This window comes from Corythoichthys intestinalis, chromosome 14, assembly GCF_030265065.1.
Source record: "Corythoichthys intestinalis isolate RoL2023-P3 chromosome 14, ASM3026506v1, whole genome shotgun sequence".
NCBI classification, from domain to species: Eukaryota; Metazoa; Chordata; class Actinopteri; order Syngnathiformes; family Syngnathidae; genus Corythoichthys; species Corythoichthys intestinalis.
In genome coordinates this window covers 45,468,548-45,486,528 of record NC_080408.1, presented here as the reverse complement: position 1 = coordinate 45,486,528, position 17,981 = coordinate 45,468,548, and the positions used below count along the sequence as shown (strand labels likewise).

The 17,981-nt window shown below is 38.6% G+C and overlaps 1 protein-coding gene across 1 annotated transcript; it reads right to left on the bottom strand.

Annotated features, from left to right (window-relative positions):
• Positions 1 to 16,356: 16,356 nt before the first annotated feature.
• Positions 16,357 to 17,502, bottom strand: LOC130929341 (ADP-ribosylation factor-like protein 8B-A). Its single transcript, XM_057856435.1, has 2 exons — positions 17,360 to 17,502; positions 16,357 to 16,947 (listed from the first exon to the last, which is right to left on the bottom strand). Exons 1-2 carry the CDS (start codon positions 17,480 to 17,482, stop codon positions 16,735 to 16,737), a joined length of 336 nt encoding a protein of 111 aa, XP_057712418.1. The 5' UTR covers positions 17,483 to 17,502; the 3' UTR covers positions 16,357 to 16,734.
• Positions 17,503 to 17,981: the final 479 nt, after the last annotated feature.

Genomic DNA, 17,981 nt, shown 5'->3' with positions numbered 1-17,981 from the left:
AGAATAATAATTTTTGTTTTTTTATTTTGCTAACAAACAAAAATAACAATGCCGTAATATAAACATGCATTATAGTGCATAATACTTATATGCTTACTACTTCCTAATCTTAAGAAATTTTGTATAAAAGTGCTGAGAATAATCTTTACTATTTGTAAAGAGGGGCGGGGCACACTGTTGATTGCTCTTACTCTCTTAACAGGTACAGTGGGGCAAATAAGTATTTAGTCAACCACCAATTGTGCAAATTCTCCTACTCGAAAAGATGAGAGAGGCCTGTAATTGTCAACATAGGTAAACTTCAACAATGAGAGACAGAATGCGGAAAGAAATACAGAAAATCACATTGTTTGATTTTTAAAGAATTTATTTCCAAATTAGAGTGGAAAATAAGTAATTGGTCACCTACAAAAAAAGCAACATTTCTGGCTGTCAAAGAGGTCTAACTTCTTCTAACGAGGTTTAACGAGGCTCCACTCGATACCTGTATTAATGGCACCTGTTTTAACTCATTATCGGTATAAAAGACACCTGTCCACCACCTCAGTTAGTCACACTCCAAACTTCACTATGGCCAAGACCAAAGGGCTGTCGAAGGACACCAGAGACAAAATTGTAGACCTGCACCAGGCTGGGAAGACTGCATCTGCAATAGGTAAAACGTTTGGTGTAAAGAAATCAACTGTGAGAGCAATTATTAGAAAATGGAAGACATACAAGACCACTAATAATCTCCCTCGATCTGGGGCTCCATGCAAGATCTCACCCCGTGGCGTCAAAATGATAACAAGAATGGTGAGCAAAAATCCCAGAACCACACGGGGGGACCTAGTTAATGACCTACAGAGAGCTGGGACCACAGTAACAAAGGCTACAATCAGTAACACAATGTGCCGCCAGGGACTCAAATCCTGCACTGCCAGACGTGTCCCCCTGCTGAAGCCAGTACACAGCCAGGACCGTCTGCGGTTCGCTAGAGAGCATTTGGATAATCCAGAAGATGACTGGGAGAATGTGTTATGGTCAGATGAAACCAAAATAGAACTTTTTGGTAGAAACACAGGTTCTCGTGTTTGGAGGAGAAAGAATACTGAATTGCATCTGAAGAACACCATAGCCACTGTGAAAGATGGGGCCGGAAACATCATGCTTTGGGGCTGTTTTTCTGCAAAGAGACCAGGACGACTGATCTGTGTAAAGGAAAGAATGAATGGGGCCATGTATCGAGAGATTTTGAGTGAAAATCTCCTTCCATCAGCAAGGGCATTGAAGATGAGACATGGCTGGGTCTTTCAACATGACAATGATCCCAAACACACAGCCAGGGCAACAAAGGAATGGCTTCGTAAGAACCCTTTCAAGGTCCTGGAGTGGCCTAGCCAGTCTCCAGATCTCAACCCCATAGAAAATCTGTGGAGGGAGTTGAAAGTCCGTGTTGTCCAACAACAGCCCCAAAACATCACTGCTCTAGAGGAGATCTGCATGGAGGAATGGGCTAAAATACCAGCAACAGTGTGTGAAAAGCTTGTGAAGATTTACAAAAAATGTTTGGCCTCCGTTATTGCCAATAAAGGGAAGATAACAAAGTATTGACATGAACTTTTGGTATTGACCAAATACTTATTTTCCACCATGATTTGAAAATAAATTCTTTAAAAATCAAACAATGTGATTTTCTGTTTTTTTTCCCACATTCTGTCTCTTATGGTTGAGGTTTACCCATGTTGCTGGGGAGAACTTGCACAATTAGTGGCTGACTTATACTTATTTGCCCCACTGTATATTTCTACACTACTTTTACTTGAGTAATGTTATTTTGAAGTAACGCTACTCTTACTTGAGTAAACGTTTTGTCGACTCAACCCACCTCTGTCCAGGAGACATCTGACGATGTCTTCTCTGAGTAAAGAGGAGCAGCAGATCAACTCATTAAACATCCGTTACCAAGTGCGCAGCTTTATCATGGGGATGCTTTGCAAAGACAACTTAAAATTCCAGAATGAATTTTGTTCTACATTTTTCATCCGATTCACTTAATTTACGTATCATAAAATTCAGGAAATCTAAGCGCACAAAAGTTGCTTACAGTTAAAACCTCACCAACAATACCATAACAATAGTGGTGTCAACAATAATCGATGCGGCGATGCATCCCGATGTGGGGCATGGACGATTCGATTCGATGCGGGCAACAGGCCGAATCGATTCAGCGCATTTCAAAATATATAAGTACGTTCAAAAATCTTCCCTGCGCAATTCCGGTGATGCAACGGATTTGGTTTCCCCATTTGTATTATTATTCTCATGTTTCATTTTCTAAACACGCATAACTCTGGTCATGTTTTCCACCTACCTCGTAGAAGCCAAAATGTCTCCAGATGTCTGTTTTCAATGTCTTAGGTGCATCAATAATCTTTCTCGCTCCCTATTTCTCCGCTTCAGCCATTGTTATGTTATGTCCTATCTCTTAGTGTGCCCGAATTTCGGGTCGGGTCGGGCCCAAAATGTTAAGCATTCACGTTTGGGTCGGGTCGGGCCGCCGCGCTGACTAATATATTATAAAAAAAAAAAATAAAAAAAAATAGGGATAAAACTGAGAGCAGGCTCTCTGTAATGTGCATTTGCTTGTGCACGCACATGAACGCCATGGCGCCGCCCACTTTTTCTTCTTCTCCTCCCGCTGTGACGCTTGCGATTCGTTACGAAAGACACTCTTATTTATGCACACAAAGGCAACACAAATGTGATCCTTTTGAATCTTGTCCTCTGTGTGTCTGCAAAACCGGGTTTTTTTTTTTTTTTTTTTTAATATTAAACTTTCCCAGCGTTATTTCGTTGTGTAAATGCTTTTACAATGATCATATAAATATATAGACTATCTAAACGTTTTTTTCTGCCAACTGAGAATTCGTTACGAAGGACACTTTTATTTATGCACACAAAGGCAACAGAAATGTGACCCTTGTGAATCTTCTCCTCTGTGTGTCTGCAAAACCGTTTTTTTTTTTTTTTTTTTTTGTAATATTAAACTTTCCCAGCATTATTTCGTTGTATAAATGCTTTTATAATGATCATAAAACTATGTAGACTATTTAAACATTAAGAAAACTTGTGTTTTTTCTGCCAACTCGGAGAAATGAAAATAAATTGCTGCTGCTGCATTTTTTCCCCCGCTTCACTCCAACAGATTAAAAAAAAAAAAAAAATCTGTTTTTTCGGGCTGGGCCTGCAAATCTAGTTAATTGATCGGGCTCAGGCCGGGTCGGGCTTCAATACCTGTGGGCCGTGTCGGGTCGGGCTGGATTTTTTAGGCCCGATCTAACCTCTATTGCACATATATAGTGGGCTAGGCCTACATTTTACTTTTGTTCTATGCAATTCAGTTGATATTTTGTTTGCAACTGAACTGATCCCTGGATTGATATTGCGATAAAGATGCTGCTTCACTACAATATTTTCTTTGTCGTTTTCTTTAATATTTACTTGAATATTTTTATTGACGGGTCGTTGTGACTAAAATACAGTGACTGTTATTACCATTTTGCACAGGAGTTCAGATGTTGAACTGTGTCAAAGTCTGCTACTGTGTGTTAAAAAAAAAAGAGAAAGCCCTGGTCTCATTCAAATCACTAATTAAATGCTGTGATCTGTTTTTTTAAAAATATATATATACAGTATATATATATGTATATATATATACATATATATATTAGGGGTGTCAAACGATTAAAATTTTTAATCGAGTTAATTACAGCTTAAAAATTAATCGTAATTAATCGCAATTCATCGCAATTCAAACCATCTCTAAAGTATGCTATATTTTTCTGTAAATTATTGTTGGAATGGAAAGACACAAGACGGATATATACATACAACATACTGTAAATAAGTGCTGTATTTGTTTATTATAACAGTAAATCCACAAATGGCATTATTAACATTCTTTCTGTTTAAGTGATCCATGGATAGTAAGACTTGTAGTTCATAAAAGATAAATGTTATAGTTACAAGTTATAGTAATTTTATATTAAAACCCCTCTTCATATTTTCGTTTTAATACAATGTAAAATGTATGTACAATTTTCAATCAAAAGTAGAGTTAATATAATAATAAGAAGAATAAAAATAACAATAATAAGAATTGAGTGACCAAACTCTGAGTAATGCCAGTTCACTTTGCATTGTTGTTTAGCTGTGTGAGAATAGGGCCTCATTACTACAGACTGAAGTGCTTTTCTTTTTGTGAACATTATTTTTTTTTAGAGATAGCAATATTATTTTTGTTGTGCTTTCACTAAATGATACTTCTGTTTGTTGTGAAGGAGTTGCAGAAGCGTATGCCAATAAACGGCGCAGCCCAAAGAACGCCTGTGTCCACTCGCATTTATAAAAGATATATCTCTGTGCATATCTTAACCAAAATACAACAAGATACACATAATTGCCACTAAAAGAAAGCACACTTATCGAAATATGTGTGGAGCACAAAGCAACAGCATAAACGTCTCACAACTACTAATTCTCCCACTATTAGAAGGAATAACAATAGTATGGAACGGCGCTGCGCTGCCCCCAAGCGGCCGGTGGCATTCTCTTCACTCTTAATGTCCATAAACGGCCTCATTGAAATCTGAGGCAATGCGAGAGCGGCTCATTCAGCGCACGCGTTAACTGCGTCAAATATTTTAACGTGATTAATTTTAAAAATTAATTAACGCCCGTTAACGCGATAATTTTGACAGCCCTAATATATATATATATATATATGAAAGTATTTTCATTTGACTTCAACCAGGAGTGACAGAAGAGCCAATAAAAAGTTGTTTAATGTCTGACCACTTGTGTTGCCTCATGATTCACAAAAAATATGCTTTGTTTTAGAATTTTAATGCATCCCAGGCTTTAATGCATCGCGATGCATTAAAGTGCCGATGCACACCTCTAATAAGCATCCACATTTGTTTCCAATGGCCCCATTTATATCGAAAGGGGAAAAAATACCTGATATTAAACGGAAGTGACCCGAAAATCCTCCTGAAAAATCAATAGGATAAAATAAAAAATGTTCAGAAAGTGACCCCTTCATGCTCCAAAATGTGCAGGATGTAACCCGAAATTAACAGAGAGTGACTTGTAAGTACCCTAAAAACATAATTAACTTCTTGCCTACAATTGACAGCTATACACGTCCAATTCATCTAACCAGCGGGAGTGGTTAAGAATGCTCATGTTTCAGTGCCATTGACGGCACTAGACGTCCCATCTACTTACAAAGTTTTTCAGTCTAAATCCTCCACAGAACTGTGCCTCTTCTATTCTGCTTTCTCAGTGCATTTGGCTTCATTTTTCCAGTTTAGTACCATTGCGAGTCGCAGTAACTTTTATAGGCCATTTCAGCTGCAGCACACAATGACTTTTAAGCCTCCCCCAAAATGTAAAAGGCTGCATTACTCCTCTTGTGCGACATCCAATCCCCGTGTAAACCTCCCCAAACGTTGACGTCCTCTATTCCGCTTAATGGGAATTCACATTTGGCGTGCCTAAGTGCTGCCCTTAAAAGCTCTACTCTAATGCGGCGCCGCTCGCAGGCCTCTTCCTTCCATTTATTTTATTCACAGTCACGCTGATGTGCTGAGAATTCCTCTCCGATGCTTATGTGTGCGCAGAGAGATTTACATTTTGTGTCCAAAGTCATTTCAGTGTTGAGCGACTCTCCCTAATGACACCGTAACTCGTCTTTTGCGTTGGTACGGGCGGGCCGGCGGGCTTTTTTCTCTCACTTCGGCGACACGAGTTACAGCTGATTAACTCCTTAAATGTGATTGTTTATCTGGCTTTATGATGTGACTTTTTGGCCACGTTTTTTTTATTGACTTCTCTTGGAAGGTGTCAAATTTAAGCACCTAATAACTCAAGTATGCCACAGTCACATTCACATACACATTAAAAAACAAAACTACCTCAAGTTTACCTTGACAAAGGATGGTTTGATAAATATTGTCGTTGAAATGTTTTATTTTGTTTTTAAGATTGTCTACCACGGTGTTCAAAATAATGGCAGTCCAATATGCCACTGGCAAGCAAATTACCAGTAGGTGCAGTAGATTCTCAGAAAACCAACAAGACCCAGCATTAATGAGATACTGTATACACACTCTTACGGCTGTCCAATTGGGTAGTTAGTTAAGTGTGAAAAGTGTCAGTGTGTATAGCAGTGTCTTTGACTTTACAAACTGTAAAGTATTTTGTCCAAACTGGTTTTTCTTCAAAAACAACCAATTTGATGTCACCTCACAAATTCTCTATTGGATTAAGGTCCGGGGATTAGGGTGGCTACTCAATGACATTAATTACAGGAGTGTTTGGGGTCATTGTCTAGTTGAAACACCCATTTCAAGGACAAGTCCTCTTCAGCATAAGGCAACATGACTTTTATTAATATTTTGACATATGCAAACCGATCCATCTGTGTAAACTCCTTTAAGACTGCAAGGGAAGCTCAGCCTCCCCCCAAATGTAAAAAAAATAAGTGATCAAATGTATACTGTTGTGTGTTGTGCAGTAATGAGCAGACGTGACTTCTGCGGCGTATGTTAACTTTTTTAATGCTGCAACAACACTCGCGTAATTCGCACTAGATATCATCAAATAGCAACCTTGATGTGCTACGTTAGATCCCCCAAGTCCTATGCCATTGGCTGCGTGAGCCCAGGGTGATCATGGGACATGTAGTCCATATACTACAACTGGCGACTTGCTGGTTCGCGGTAATTTTAGTGGGAAAGTGGCAAACATACGTGTCGTTGTGTCTCTCTATATTTTTGTTTATCTATCAATCGCACTGGCAACGCAGATGAGGCAGAGACACTGTTCAAGTGGGGTCGCCGTATTTTGCTGTCGAAAATAGCAGCCGATGTGCGCATGTGCGTGAAGAAACTTCCCTCGTTTTTAGTTTCGTTTTCCACGTTTGTCAGCTAATTTTAGAAAACGTTTTAAGAAGATGGGAAAGAGAAAAAAAGACGAGGAATATCGTACTTTGCCTTTGTGGAGAGTTTTTGCCAACTTCAGATAAAGACCGACATGTTGTCAAATCAAATTGAGGCAACACAAGTGAAGGACATAAATGCGGCAGTTTTTTCTCGCGCTTTGGATGAGTCAACAGATGTAAGCAATTTATCCCAATTCAGCATGATTGCAAGGTTTTGACTATAAAAGGGACAACAAGAGGGGAAGATTTATTCACGTCCTTCACTGACTTAGCAAAAGAAAAAAATCTACCGATGGATAAACTTCTTTCGGCGTGCGCTGATGGTGCTCCGTGCGTGGTAGGGAAAAACAGGATTGGTGGCGCTTATTGAACATGAAAAGAGACGCATCCTAAGTTTCTCAATGCCTGCATGAAGCTTAACCCCACTAAGTATCAACCAGACTACAAAGCCATCAGCAAAGCCATGCAGCACCAGAAGTTGCATTAATGGTAAAAAATACTCATCATTGATTAGCAACAGCTTAAGAATATTATTAAAAGGAATTCAGAGACTAACCCAAACCCTTGTACTTTAAAAGTGTTGAAATTACATAAAATGAACACATTAATTGTATTTTTAGTTTTAAACATATTGTACGGCTCTCACGGAATTACATTTTAAAAAATGTGGTGTTCATGGCTGTCTCAGCCAAAAACGTTCCCGACCCCTGCGATTTAGGATTTTAAAATTAAGAATTTTCCGTTAAAATATTGTCTATAAAAGTTTTAAAGTAATAAAACAAATAACAAAAATGAATGAAATGAACAAAAATGATATATTTATGGTGGGTCAAATTTATTTTTCAAACAGATCATATGACTGGCACCTTAAACGGCCATTTGCTTTGCTTAGCCAAAACCACCAGAGGACCGAAGAGGCAAAATGGATATACATATTTTTTTCAAACCTAAGCTTTCAAAAGCAACAACAACTACTGAGCAAGAACCAAAATGTGGACCATGAAACGCTAGAGGCCACCGTCAAAATGATGAGCGGAGTTTCAATTTGCCCCACTAAAGACGCTAAATGTATAACAGAGCCACCACCGATGTCTTGCCAATGTAGTTACCCCCGTCAAAAATTGTGTCCTCTGGCCACGGGAGCCCACACACACACACACAAAATATGAGTAATGTTAACTTAAACAATTAACTGAAGCCAGAAAAGAACCAAAGTTATATATTTTGGAAATCCATGTTTATTAAACTGGAGAAACTCCATACAGGACTTCAATTACAGTAAACAGTTATAGGTCATCCTACGAGTACAACAGTGAAACATTGCCTTTTTTTTGTGTTCAGTATGTACAGTATGTTACGTTATACGACAGAAAAAAAAGTTTTTTATGGATGGGCCATGTTTTAAAACCTCGTAGATAACTACATCACGAAATCAAGCAAATCAGTGGAGCGCAGTGGCTCTGCCCAGGGGATACAATTTTGACGGGGGTAACTACATTGGCACGACACTGGCGGGCGTACCATATTCAATGGATGACGATCTTGGCAAAAAGTATAGCTGTCCTAAGCAGCCTTATTTAGAATTCCCCTCAAGTATGATGGAAAACAAAAAAACGCTCATTTTCAACTTATTATTATGAATATTCTTGTAAGTTAATTTTATCGTTGACACTGCGTTTCGGGGTCATCAACATGTTGTGACCCCCCTGCGCCCCAAAAGTCAAACTCCGCCTATAATGCATACCGACCGAGCGGCAAGGCTGATGACTTCCATGTGCTTGCGTTGTTCCCAACTCTTAAAAACGCTCTCAACCCTTTTAAACTATATTACGCCACAATTGTCATAATTTAAAAATGAAATAAAGTCACCTGATCTTAAAACCGCTCCATCTACATGTGCATTACTTGCACTGTCAATATTAAGTGCATTGTTCCACTACAGTGAAACGAGACGAGTCATTGGCTAAAGCTGGGTTTATTCCGAATGCTGTGTGTCTCCGGGGGCCTATGGGCAGTGGGTGTGGCTCGGCTGGTTCTCTGTATGACGATTGGATGATCAGTCCGAGGCTGAATCCCTTTTTGATTGACAGTGAAATGAGCGAATTAGTGATCTTGTCGTATTAACATCCATGGGAGGCATTTTTCAATTTTTATTCTGTCATAATTTCATAATCATCCTAGCAAAACTTTCTTTGTAAAATAATGACTAATGAAAATTTGAGCTTCTATTTCTGGTGTTTTTTGTTTTATTGTAGCTGCCCGTGTTTGGAGACTTGACTTCTGGCACTCTAGTTTCTTTCCCTACCGAGCCGCGGGTGCCGCTGAGCCCCTCCACCGTCACAAATTACTCACATACTTTTGACTTCCCCTCATTGAAAGATCAGCATCTGCCACTTTGAGCCATGATCCTTGGTATGCGACAAATGGGGCCAACACCCTAATAGGAGCAACATGCCCAACAACATGCATGATGCTCGCACCACCATGCACCACTGTCTTCACTGTGTACTGTGGCTTGAATTCAGAGTCGTCTCACAAACTGTCTGCAGCCCCTGGACTCAAAAAGATCAATTTTACTCCCATCGGTCCACAAAATGTTCCTCCATTTCTCTTTAGGCCAGTGAATGTGCTCTTTGCAAAATTGTAGCCTCTTATGAATGTCTTTTTTTTTTCTTCTTTATTCTTGTAAATAGAGTAGCCTTACACAGGCGTCTTCTCACTGTCGCAGTACTTACGGGTAACTCCAGACTGTCTTTGATCATACTGGAGCTGATTATAGGCTGAGCCTTTGCCAATCTGGTTATTTTACAATCCATTTTGATGGTTGTCTTCCGTTTTCTGCCACGTGTCTCTGATTTTGCTCTCCATTTTAATGTTTTAGAGATCATTGTAACTGAACAGCTTATAATTCTTTAAAAATCTCTAGTTTTCCCCTCTCCAATCAACTTTTTAATCAAAGTACGATGTTCTTCTGAACAATGGCTTGAACAACCATTTTCCTCAGGCTTTCAAAGAGGAATGTTGTGGTCTTACAACTAATTATTAGTTTGGTAATTCAAAGGATTGCTAAATCCAAGAAACAAAAAAGTTTGTACAAAATAGTTTTGAGTTTGTATATTTTGAAGAAACCCCATTCAACTAATTACCCAATTGTATGGCCTTAAGAGAGCGTATATCATGAATGCCAGGTCTTTTTGGTTTTCTAAAAATTCACTGCACCTACTTAAAAAATATATATACACTGAAAACCTGGATTCATTTGGTTAGTCACATTGGACTGATGTTATTTTGAACACTACTGTATGTTTATACTTTCTCCAGGCGGATAGTGATTTTTTTTTTTATATGAAGATACGACTCAGGACTCTTCCTACGCATCCCCAGGTAAAGGCAGCAAAAAAGCTGCCACGTGTCCCCAAACTGAAGAAACCCTTTGTAAGTACAGAATTCACAAATACACTGGAGGAGCATGCCAAACACATGCAGATCATAGACAACGTGGAAGAAAGCCATGCCTCTTTTTTACACTGTACTGTACTTTAAACAGAAAGGTGGCATGTCGTTGAAAACAAAGGAAGCAGAAAACTGCTGGAAGAAAAAGCAAAGAAACAGTCTCCCATCGAAAAATCTCGTATGCAAATAGTGCTGCCTTTAGCAACAATTGCAGTTTTGCCCGACGGAAGCTGTTCACTAAAACTAAAGCATATTCGGGAGTATTGAGTAGTATTTTGTGAGTATTGAATTATGTGAGCAAGAATATTATTTTTAGTATTTGGGTACCAAGGGGCGGACTAGGGAGAGGGAGTGGCCCGGGAGTCATTGAAAGTCCGGCCTACTTCATGGACGGTGTTGGAAGCCATCCAGCTGGCAACACACGTACCTGTACTTGATGAAAAAAAAACGAGTTGTTTTGGACAATAATCATACAGTAAACAAAAACGCGAGCCTGTAATTAGCCTACAGTAAAATAATTACAATACTGTAGTGATTTTAAAGCATGTAGTGATTTTAATATAAACGGGTCATAATAAACTATAACATCACTATAACAACATAATCGTAACCTGATCAAAGTACACATGTAGGACTTTCAATTCAAATTTTCTAAATTTTGGTAGAGTAAAAATGTATAGTTTTTAGTGTGTAAGTAGTCAAAGTGTTACAGTCCTGGGCTGAGAACCCCAAAACAGGCGATAGTGAGATAGTGAGATAGTGAGGCTCTGAGTTCAAGCAGTTTATTGTTAACAGAGCTGTGGAGTCTGTGGCGTTGAGCGTCTTGGGCAAAGGTACCAAAAACACAAGGCGTAGACGATATCCTGGAACAAAGCAAATAGGTCGATGATCAGATAAGTCCACACAGAAGTAATAACAACACGAGAAGGCACTAACAGTGTACTGAAAGAGAACATTGAGAACTGTGGATTTACAGTACCACAAAAATGAGAACAGTAACCTGGTGAAAGTATGCATGTAGGACTTTAATTTAAATTTTCTAAATTTTGGTATGGTAAAAATGCATAGTTTTGGGTATAGGAGTAGTCAGAGAGGTCCACTCATAATATTTACCATCCTTTTCCAGAACTTATTCAGAATTGTGGGTTGACAGTACCACAAAAATGAGAACAGTAAACAACAAAAATACACATGTATGACTTTTAATTCACTTTTCTAAATATTGGACCAGTAAAAATGCATAGTTTTGAGTATGGGAGTAATCAGAGAGGTTTACTACTGATATTCACCAACCTTGGCCAGAACTTATTCAGAACTGTGGATTTACAGTACCACAAAAATGAGAACTGTAACTTGGTCAAAGTATGCATGTAGGACTTTTAATTCACTTTTCTAAATATTCGTATAGTAAAAATGCATAGTTTTGAGGATGGGAATAGTCAGAGAGGTCTACTCCTAATAATTACCAACATTGGCCAGAATTTATTCAAATTTGTGAATTAACCATACCACAAAAATGAGAATTGTAACCTACCATCCAGTAAAATTACCTGTTGCTCAAGGGACTCACATAAGATTGTACTGACGCAACAGCGCAAGTACCGCACATGTAGATGGAGCGGTTTTAAGATCAGGCGAACTTATTTCATTGTAAAATGATGACAATGGTGATGTTATTCTATATTTTAGAGTGTTGATAGTGTTTTAAAAGTTGGGAACAACGTGAGCGACTTAACCCGAATTTCTACGTAAATCGGTTTTCACCATTGGAAGTCGAAATTTAGTCAAAAATACTTTATATACAAAAAAAAAACAAAAAAAACAAAACCAAAATGCTATACTTACCATTACTTCTGAGAGGGGGATGGAGAAGAAGGAGGCGAGGCTTTGAGAGTTATCTATGTGCATCGCTGCACATACTGCTTTCGGTGTAATATGAGGAGATTGAAGTAATATTATGATGTTAAAGTCATTATATTATTTTAGCATCTACAAGGAAAATTTCATTAGTGTTTTCAATGGTTTATTTGCAACCGAATGCACAAAACACGATTAGCGTAGGCCGTAGTCGACACACCAACAAAACAAAAACAAACCCGTCGTAAAAGTCGGAATGTCATAGTTTGAGGACATCGTAACCCAGGGCTCCCCATATTTGGATAATCACAGTCAGAAGGTTGCAAGTAACATGCTTGTGTGCTTTCTATAATGGCTGCACAAAAAGGTGCAATTGCAGAGACAGGTTCCTCTCTCTGCTCTGCAGAGATTCCGGAAATCGCTCATTCCTGCTGTTATGAGACTGTACAATAGCTCAGTCTGGATATGTGAATCTTCTTTTTTAAATTTCTATTACTATTGTTAGTAGCTTTTCTTATTTGTATGATTGTAGGACTGCTGGACCCTTCCATTTCATTTTGGAGTATTAATATACAGTCGTATTTTTAACTTTACCTCACTTAACTGCTTACAAATTTATAAATTTACTAAATAAGTCAAGAATTAAAGAAAAACAAATACTTGTCTTATTTTGATTAGTATATACATAATAGGATTGCATGAGGTAGCGTGAGACGTTCAAAGCTAAGTATTGTATAAATATATGAAAAACAGAAACAAGGACAAACTTGCTTGACCCATTCTTTTGGAAATCTGTGACACATCATGTGATTTACTGCTTTTTTCTTCCACCGTGATATAAAGGTTATAGACACCATTTTGCATGGACACACATTCTACGAATATTAACTTATCTTCCAAAGTATTGTTTTTTAAAGAGATGTTCCCACATTTCAAAGAGAGAAAACAAAAACAAAAAAACAACAACAACAAAAAAACCAAGCGATTGAAGCTGAATGGCATTTTAGGGAAGTACTCCAGACTTACTTTGTATTTTAAAAACATTTACAAGCATTCTTTTCTCTTAAATTTGCCCTCAGGCCATCTAAATGTACTCAGAAAGCACGTGTTTTAGTGTTTTGTATTTAGATACTATCAATGACCTACACACTTCTCAGTGTGCTACCCCTTCACCAACACACGGCGCGGATGGACAAACTCTTTGACTGAGTGATTACAACATCGCAAAGAGAGGGACTCAACACTGGCCTCAACAGAGTAGCTCACATAAATGGAGGCGATCGATCGACTACCACAGGTCAACATCAATCTTGATTGACCCATTCTGTCTAAAGTAGAAAGAGCCATCAACTATGCCAGCACGTCATTGTACAACTCTACAAGACCAAGGGGAAATAAACAACCTAAGGATGCCAAGTACTCAAATGGCATCCCAAGTGATACCTTTACAAAAGACACGATCGTTTGTTCTTCGGGAAATTACAGAATCTTTGTACAGTGGTACCTCAACATACGGTTGCTTCGACATAAGACCCTTTCGACGTCAGACGTAAAATTTGACTCGTCATTTGTCCCGACATATGACGACATGCTCGAAATATGACGATTTATGACAGCGTCGCAATTTCATTGTTTTCCCGCAAGATGGATGCCCAGTAGTGCAGGTGGTGAAAACGGGAAAAAGGTGACGCTTACTATTGAAATTAAGAAGGAAATGATTGAAAAATATAAGCGTGGTGTGCGCATCAGTGGTTGCGGTTAGGTAAGGTTATGTTAGCTCAGCTCGACAATACGGCCAGAATATGTCTACGATCTCAAAAACGACTCTCATTAATATTATTATTGTTGTAACATTGGAAGGAAGTAGCCAGCTTCGTCAGGTTTTTAATCTTTTATTTCAGAACACACCCTTCTCACTCTCATGTCAGTTACATGGTGCGCTCACGAACAGCATGCAAAAAACAACTGCAACATTAGAACCTGTTTGGTTACATCAGTGCTTCTCAATTATTTTCTGTCACGCCCCCCCCAAGGAAGACGTAAATGTTTCGCGCCCCCCCAAACTCTGCCGCCGCTGTGAATAGTATCATTTGTCTATAAAATTACTATTATAAATACGCATCTGCCTAACATTGTGTCCTTTTTTTTTCTAATAAAGAAAAAAAGTAACATAGATCGACTTATAATGAAGTATAACTTTATTAACATTGTTTTGTTTGTAACATAGAAGATTTGACGTGCATCAATTTGCCTGAATTTAAAAAAAAGTCACATCCAAACTAAAAAATACACTCAAGGTACATTTTTGACCATTTGATACAGAAAAATTAAATGTAATAAAATCAGTAAATAATAACAAATTAAAATTGATTAGAAACATTCACTCATGAGGACAATATGCCAAAAAATTTGACCGAAAAAACAAAACTGAATAAAATTTTTTAAAAAAGTGTCCTTGGACAGGAAAGTTTTTATTTTTGCTGCTCACGCTATTTACCTCCTTTGCAATGGTGTGGAGTTATTTTGCAATGAGCATGCTAACAATGCTCACTGGTTTACTGATATAACACTGACAAAGCAGGACGATTGTCGGCAATATTCGGCACGTTTTCACTGAAAAACAATCAAGCAGCTTATCAATGAGATTGGGGTCTAATGTGTTTAAGTGGCGTCTTAATTGATTTGGCTTCTGGCTGTCTGCTATAATTATTTTTAGACACAGTAAACAGTGGTCTTACCTCATCACCCACTGTATTAAAAGTCAAAGCTAAAAGGCAAACGGCACGAAAAAAGCGCATTCTCGCCGGCCGAGGTAGAACCGTAGGTGAGGGCGGTCGTTGTGACGATCCCAAGCCGAAAATGGCACTTCTCGGGTGGCGACGTGAGAACCGGACAAGACAGTGGGTCGCTGCGTGAGTGAGTCCGGTCGGAAAACGGCGGTGGCACACTGCTCTTCATATCTGTTTTCTGTGTGTGCTGAGTGCTCTTCCTTAGTTCAAAAATACTGCGCGCACTCTGAAAATGAGAGCGTCACTGCCACCTACTGAGTGGATGTGCAAGTACACTTTATTCCAGTACAGCAAAAAAAAAAAAAAAAAAAAAAAAAACATGTTCCCCGAGGTCATATGCGCCCCCCCTGGCATCGCTCTGCGCCACCCCAGGGGGGCGCGCCCCACTATTTGAGAAGTACTGCGTTACATAAAGATTATATTATTATTCCCATTTGTATTTATAATTTATTTGTTTTGCTATATATAATTGGTATTTGTAATTTTACCTGCTGTATTTATTAAAGGGAAACATAGACAGAAAAACGTAGTTCTTAAAAGATAAATGTTTGTATGAGTTATTATTATAATTATATATAATATAATTATTATAAGTTTTTGTTTTAATAACATTTGTAAATTTAGTTTAAATAGTAGGTCGCAGTTGTTTTTGATGCAGAGCAGTAATGTCACATGGCCATGCTACCGGACTTCCATAATGTCACCCTAACCCTCTTTAACTACATAAAATGTCATCAGTTTTGCCCTTCAAATCTGAACCCAAGCAGAACATTAATGAGTAAGACAGCCCTGTTGATATTTCACAAAACGAGCAGCAAAAGCAAAATGAACTGGAAAGACAGGATGAGACGAGAGTAGTGTTCATGTGTCAAGTTCGCAAATGACAGCCCTCTCCTGCTCTAGTGACAGATCAGGAGAGTGTTTCATGTCAAAAAATGTTTGCACATTTTCACGGTAAACTATTGTGTGATCCAAATTATTCAAACAGGATTATGGAGATAGTTAGCATCCAGAGCTGTTGTTTGCTTTTGCATATGATTAGGGTATACAATGAAACACAGCGGTTTATTTTTGCAGATAGCCAGTGCATTACAGCACATGAAAATGTTGAAGCAGTTTGCCTCTACCGAGATGTCTCAGTGACGAGAGAATGCTATTTTCCCTTATTTTTGTCATGTAAAAGCAGTCCAGATTGTTGAACTTCCTGCCGCAGACTTATCAGATGTTGCTCCCGAAGCTTGCTTCCCAGTGAGACTTTGCCTTGGTTTTTTCATTTGTCTGCCACCCTGGTTTTTGGAATCCTCTACCATGTGCAGGTATTTCAGTCCATTATTTTTTTTTCGCCTTGGTTTAACGGCCTCTCACCGCGGTCTTATCATTTTGACTTACAAACCAGGTCCAGGAATGAATTAAATTCATATGTAGAGGTACCACCGTAATTTACCGTTGGGTGCTTAGCATCTTTTGCATACCTGTTAAGTTGTAGAAATTCCAAATAGGGAGATTTCTGTTTGCCAACCCCGATGATGCGCGCGCGCGCGTGACAATCGCTAAGACAAAATGCAACCATTTTTTTTCAAGTTCATTTTAGTCACAACACTTGTGTAAAAATTAACTACACTGTCAAAGAACCTCTTTTTGGTGGCATCAGAGATAGTCTTCAACTTGCTCCATGTATTGTCTGGCATCATGTGATACTGCTATGTTGCCTGTGTCATGCCAGTTCTCCTTGTTCCTGTAATCAACATCTAGGATATCCTTAGCTTTCCTGATCACATCCATTTGCACAAATTTGGACATCAGCTTCCTCAGCAGCCTCTTCATCTCATCACCCATCACTCCAATTAGGGTTTCGTCAGACTAAATCAGCAAGATTAAAAACATTAATTACATCATTTAGAAAATTAATCATATTTGTTAAAAGTATCTTTGTCATGGCAGTTTTTTAATTGAATTGTGACCTAGAATTGAAACTTTATATTTTTTGTTTCAGCACAGTAATAATGATATAATGTAATAAAGTGTATAGTATACACTTTAGCTTTAGCATAATAGCAAATCTAAATGATTAAACTTCAAGTAAGTAACGATATGCTTTCTCACTTAAATTCATATATTGTGGGGGTAGGACCGCAGTGGTTTAATATTCCATGATGTTTGATCCACGAAAACACAGAGTAAAGCAGCGACTTCTTCCTCATCGTTCTCCCATCATTAGCTCTAATGCTATTAGCATTAGGCTAGTTAGCTATCGCTGGCAGGTAAGACTTACGGCAATTACGTTGACGAACGTCGTTTTTCCCGAATACTGGAGGCCGACCAGGGTCAGCTCCATCTCTTCCTTCCAAAATAAATACTTGAACCAGTCTAAAAGCCGGTTTATTAGTGCCAGCATCTTGGGAAGTCGGTGGTGCTTCGCCTCTTCCCTCCCTGTCAGATGATTGGTTGGGCTTTTCCAGCTCTAAAGGGGAGTGAGGGCAGGGAAGTCGGAGACGGCCAGGCTATTCGTTGTTGGTCACTTTCCGAATCGGGCCGAATGGTATCGTTACAAAACGGTGACAAACAAAAACGTAAAAAAATAAAATAAAATTGACATTTTTGGAAAATCGGGAGATTTGGCTTTCTAATCGTGAGGCGTGAGCACTGGGGTCAAAATCGGGAGTCTCCCGACCAAATCGTGAAACTTAACAGGTCTGCTTTTGTGGTCATTTGAGATTTATATTGGAGTAGTTCATGTGACTAAATGTCAGTGACATGTGTACTGGGTCATTAACTGTGGCAAAACAATGTACCGTAGTGTTTTATGAGATGTTCAGTAGTTAAACTTAGTCCTATTGTTTGCTGAATAAACGACATTAGCTGCCAGAAGTGCTTTGATTTGTACTTCAGATAAC